This window comes from Macrobrachium rosenbergii, chromosome 36 (genome assembly GCF_040412425.1).
Source record: "Macrobrachium rosenbergii isolate ZJJX-2024 chromosome 36, ASM4041242v1, whole genome shotgun sequence".
Lineage (NCBI taxonomy): Eukaryota > Metazoa > Arthropoda > Malacostraca > Decapoda > Palaemonidae > Macrobrachium > Macrobrachium rosenbergii.
The window spans coordinates 16,956,147-16,962,146 of NC_089776.1; the positions used below are offsets into that span (position 1 = coordinate 16,956,147).

General features: G+C 35.6%; 1 protein-coding gene across 1 annotated transcript in view; it reads left to right on the top strand.

Moving 5' to 3' along the window:
* Window positions 1-5,121, top strand: part of pelo (protein pelota) — a 50,512-nt gene extending 45,391 nt beyond the window's left edge. The window contains 1 exon segment of the mRNA XM_067134731.1: window positions 3,891-5,121. Coding sequence (XP_066990832.1) covers window positions 3,891-3,985 — 95 coding nt within the window. The 3' untranslated portion in view covers window positions 3,986-5,121.
* The last annotated feature ends 879 nt before the right edge of the window (window positions 5,122-6,000 follow it).

The window sequence follows — 6,000 nt, forward strand, 5'->3', positions numbered from 1 at the left end:
GTTTCACATTAAATCCATTACTTATAGCCTGTTCTCTGTTAAGTAGAAGAAAGGTGACTGTGATTAGCTAGTAGTTTAGTGTATGCATAATTCCTCAGTTCCCCAGAGGGTCATGTTGATGGCCAGTATAGTGACTTTAGTAATGTCATTTTGTGTTCCTCAAGGAAGTGTTCTTGGACCTCTGCTACTTATTATCAGTATTAGTGACATGTGGGGAAGTCTGGAGAAACAAACGGATTGCATGTACTGATGATGCTACTCTTGTAGCTGTTGTTCCTTTTCTGTGCCTTTGGTATGTGGTTGCAGAATCCTTGAATAGAGATCTGGCATGTATTTATGAATGGAATAGGCTTGGAGCATGAAGCTTAACCCTTCTGAAATTCAAGATATGATAGTTAGTCGAGCCAGGTATTTTTCATAAGGCGTCATTTATATATATATATATAACGGTGATGAAGCCAGTGCAACCTGTTTTAGGTCGTTTGTGCTTCCTTTACTAGAATACTGCTCTGGTATGGACGTGTGATTCTGCCAGAGATTTATCTCTTGTAGATAGAGTGGTTTGTGGTGTTAGGTGACCTGGATGATAAGTTAAGCTGCTGTGCCTCTAAGTATTGTAAAAGTAGATGTAATAAAAACTGGCTTCTAGCATAGGAAGGTGTTGCAACAAATTCTACATCAGAGGAAGATTAGGATCTGCCTGCACCAAATGTATAATGCAGGCTTTCATTAGCTTGTTTTGTAAGATATTGCAACAGCAGAGGAAGATTAGGATCATGCCACGTAGATCGTATAATGCAGGTCTTCACATCTTATATGTTCTATTGCATATTGTTCAGGTTGTAAGGGATAGATAGTACAAATGCATACAAACATAATCCAAGGAGGGGGAAATTCTAGTCTTAGGATAAGTGTTCGTTTACATTTATTGACTCAAAAATTGTTAGCTCGAATTGGGAATAGGTGTGGTTAATTGTTGATAAAAGTGTCTGGTTTAAAACCTCTTCAGTTGGTGAGATTCTTGTCTGAATCTTTAATGCACTTCATTTGGTTACTGAGTCTTGATGTAGAGAGGGTGAGGAAATTCACCACTCCTGGCGTGTACAAATCTGTTTGTTGAGAACTTCAATGCTCCAGTGCAGATTCCAGTCCTTTGCTTTGAATTGAATCTTAGCTTTTTAATGCCACCTCCTATCTTTGGCTTCTACAGTTTAAAATAGATAGAACAGTTGCTTCGTATTGTATTAAAATTGTTGATCTGTCAGTTCCCTAAGTTGTATGTGATAGCTTTCTTATCAGGTTTAATGCATTTTTTCTTTTGCCCTTTATGTAGGCATTGTGTGTGCATTATAGTCTGTGTGTATCAAAGATTAAACAAAAGAGCTTTATGGATTGGCCAGTAGGTATGAGATTGTTATTCATTTGAAGTTCGGTGTTAATTTTTTTCCCATTGGATTTCTTTATAAAACAAGGCTGCCTTAGTTTTTTCTGAAGATATTTCTGAGCCTAATGTACAAAGATTTTGATGCCATTTGTTAAGAATACACAGGCTTGTCATAAGTTTGAAGCGTAGTAGAATATGGTAAAGTCATTCTTTTAAAAACTACTGAAAATAACATGTTTTTTTATACAGGTGGCCTTGTTAGATGCAAAAATAGCTTATGATATCGAAAATCCTAGCAAAAACCAAGTCAAGAGGAAATTATGGAACAGGTACTAAATGGGTTGTTAGAAGGATATTCAAAAAGGCCACTGATTGGTAAGAGGAGACTGGAATCACTTATCAACAGATTCAAATACAGGCATTTCATTGCTCAATTTGTTGACAAAAATTACAAGCCTGGTTGCTTTGTTTGTAGTATAAGCAGCAGTTATTACTTGGAGAAAAAAGGGCAGCAAAAAAGAAGACACACATTTCGTTGTGAAATGTCCTAAGAAGCCACCTATATGTATTTTGCCATGCTTCAAAATATACAGTGATCCCTCGTCTATCGCGGATAATGGGGCCAGAACCCCAAAGATAAGTGAAATTCCCAGTAGCATTGGCCCCTCCCTAGGGAGGCATATACTGTATATACATGGTATATATTTAAAGGCTTTACTGTATAGCCTTTCCCACACTGTTATAAACACTTCCTATGCACTTAAACACTGTATTACTATTTTGATCTCCTATCACAGTAATATGCATAAAAAAGATCATCCCATATTTGTAATGTTTACGTTCTGAGAATCAGCTGACTGAAGCTGCTCACTACTAACGAAAGAATTAGGAAAATAATTTTTTAGTTGCTAAAAGAAACAAATTTGTCAATGAAATTATTTTTAATTCTGTACATAAAAGTTTATGATACAGTAATTCATATTTCATTGAGAGAGAGAGAGAGAGAGAGAGAGAGAGAGAGAGAGAGAGAGAGAGAGAGAGAGAGAGAGAGAGAGAGAGAGAGAGAGAGAGAGAGAGAGAGAGAGAGAGAGAGAGAGAGAGAGAGAGAGAGAGAGAGAGAGAGAGAGAGAGAGAGAGTGTACTGTACAGTACAGTGGCTTGGGACGAGACTGTATACAGTATCCTTGCGTTGCTTACGTATGAAATTCGGATTTTAATTATTTTTACAGTGATTTAAGATGAAACATCAACAGTGATAAGATATTCTCTTATGTACCACTCACATGCCTTGTCCGTGCCTGTGGGTATATCTGAAGCTTCCAGTCCTTGCGCGTCGGTCTATAAAAGTTCTTCTCACGTAACATGATGAAACATCGCTGTTTTCCGCAATATGGCTGCCGATATGGTGGTACTTTTTAATTTTAATTTTTCGATGAATATTTCTGAAAAATCCACGATGCAGTGAAGCATCTTTTTGTTTAACTTCATTTTGTACTGAATTATATGTCATAATGCAATGAACCAACAGTACTAGCAGATATTAATAATTATTAATGGAATTAATGAAATATTTGGGTCTTCATATATTGCGACTATTTTTGAAATTTCTCCGCTATATATTTTCTCTTATAATATACATTAATGGAAAAAATCCAATGAAGTTTCCGCGATAGTTGAACCATGTAAGTAGCGAGGGTTCACTGTATACTATACTGTAAGCAAGCACAGTACTTATAATGCTCTCAGTTACTTTTCAATTTCATTCATGTGTTTACATAGCATAAAGAAAGATTCTGTCTGTTATTTTACATGATAAAAGTTATATTGTAAAAAGGCTATTTAACATATTCTTTTCCAGTCTTTCCTCTAAACTGCAAAAATATTTTTATATTTTTATGTAAAAGGTACCTATCTTACTGTCTCAAAAATCATTTTTGCATTTATTTGTCCATGTATAAGTTTCAAAATGAATCTGCATGCCTTTTCTTTATATTTAGGGCAATATACATAATTCTTGACCTACCATTGTTTTTGGGAGCTATTTACAATTTTGTCGCAGTTTTTGGACATTTCACCATTTTTCTGATAAATTTGGCATTTTTTAGTACTTTAATCACTTTTTAAAAATAAGTTAACATTAGATATGGAAAATATAAGGTCTTTTCTTATTGGAAAAATTTTATGAAGCCAATTGGAGCATTTTCATGTTTTACACACTCAGGGAAAAATTCCAAAAGCACTCACTCAAAGGGTTAAATACAGCCCACAGTGAGCTATATAAAACATCCTGTAAGTCCCCTATGTGGAGTTAAACAGGATACTTACATAGGAGAATGATAAAAACAATGTTTTGTGCAGGATTAAATTTATCTCTTTCTGCTCAACTGGCTATTGAGTGGTATCTTTAAATAAGGCTGTGGCATTTATGAGAAGTATTTAAATTTTTTATAGTTAGTACTTTGTTTAAAATTTAAATTCTAGTATTTTAATATTTCACCCTTACCAGAGTTGGACCAGATGACAGGCGTTGCTGCCATCCTCAGGTTTCCCATGCCAGAGATAGAAGAGGAGGACCATGCATTGGATTCTGACGATGATTGATACTAACTTGGAAAAAAAAAAAAAAAAAGTCAGCTCCTGTTAAAGGAAAGGACTGCTTTGCTCTTCTGCATGACCGCCAGGAGATGATGTACCTTCTGTGATGGTGTTCCATAACCAATCTTTTGGTACTTTGCAAAAGCTTAAGGGTAATTGTTGTAGGTTTAGCCACAGCCCAATTATACCCATTAAAATGGGGTTAGGGCAGTAGGGAGGGGAGAATAAATGTGTACTTCACAGCTCAGATAATTTCTTTCTTTCTTTTTCTGAAAGATGTAAAAAATGTGAACATGTAAGTCAGATGTGAAAAATCAAATAATATAGCTACAGTCTCAAAGTCAGATAGATATTTATTATTAATTTTTAAGTTTATTTATTTAATAATATACTGATATTAATATGATAGGGTTTCCAGAACCCTTAGTGCTCACATTTTCATAAGTATTGTGCAGTTCTCCCTGTTGGGCACTGATCTCTTCAGGTTTATTTTGTTGTAATTTTCTCTAAATTCATGCTCTTGATTTTTTTTATTAAAAGTATGCAAGAATATTCAATGGTATTATAAGGTTGTGAGAGCATGTTTTAGCTTCTTAATAAATAGAAGTATTACAGGACTGGTTGACTGTTGTGATATTTAGCATTTCTGAACTGTCTTTGAAAGGAAATGGTTTATTAACTAAATTTTATTTTAATGCATTTGACATTACTGGAAGAAGTATTTAAAATAAAGGGGTGTTACCTTTAGTATTCATTTTCATTAGGATAATTTAAGTAGACTTGTTAACATCACAGTGTTCTTTAAAGTATAAGACTAACTGAAAATAGCTAGATATAAAATTGCGAAGTAGCCCTCCCAGTGTCAACAATGTGATATTTCAGAATTTAGGTATTACCTGATAACCATAGCATACAGTCAAGAATGATTATATTGATGTGTAAGTACAGTATATATTATTAATGTTGCTTTTAAAGTAATTATGGAGGTAACAAGGTTGAAACAGCAGATGCCATGTAACCAGCTTTGGTTCACATTTTGTATTGACAGCCAGCAGGAGGTGGAGCAATATTGTTTGTTGAAGATGTATTTTTTATTATTTACCCTTGTGTATTTGCTACCCTAAATACAGGCATGAGCTTTATGTAGTAACTATTTACTACCCTTTGTACTTGTCTTTGTTGACAACTTTGCATCATAAAAATTACTATGAAATTATTGACTTAGGTAAAGACACTGGTAATGCAATATATAATAAATTCTGAATAACAATTTGCATTTTTTCCAGGTATACAAACCAGAGCATTTTGTAGGAGTATCTTTCAGCACGAGCTGGAAACTGGTCAAAACTTGGTAACAAGGTGGTGGTTAACAGATGGAGAGGGAGTAGGGGGTGAATAGAAGCACATCCCTCACTCACCGATTGTCACACCTGCTCTTCCTTCAGCCGCAGGGACTGAGTGGAGCAGTTGAGGTGGGACAGAATATAAAAGGTTCTGGTTTGTATGCCTAGGAAAAATAAAAATTGTTTCCAAATGTGTTATTTGTTCCTAGAAGAATAGAAACCAATCCCTTTTATTTAGGAGACTTATTCCTGATGTGGGAGGTCAGTCCCCACAACTCACTAGAGTTTAGAACCACTATGGAGTTGCCATGTGCCTGGTTGCTTCTCAAGCAGGAGAGTTCATGATTCCTGAACCTCTAACCAATCTGGCAAAATGGTAGGGAAATGGTGGGCCTTGTGCCTAAGTGCCCCTCCTAAAGCAAGGAGGAGTTACTCAAATAATGAACCATTCAGAGAACCATGACATCCCCCATAGTAGACTTCATGTCAGAAGGTAGTTTAGTCATGGTAGAACCCAGAATTTGGTGCCAGACAAAACCCTATGGAGTCCCCTCTCTCCCTTATGAGAAAGGACAAGGGAGATGCTTCCCATTCATTGACAGAGAGGATGCTTGAAGTGCAACTCCAGCTTATATTTTAGCCCAGAAGCTGCTCTGGAAAGTGAGAATAAGGTCCTGA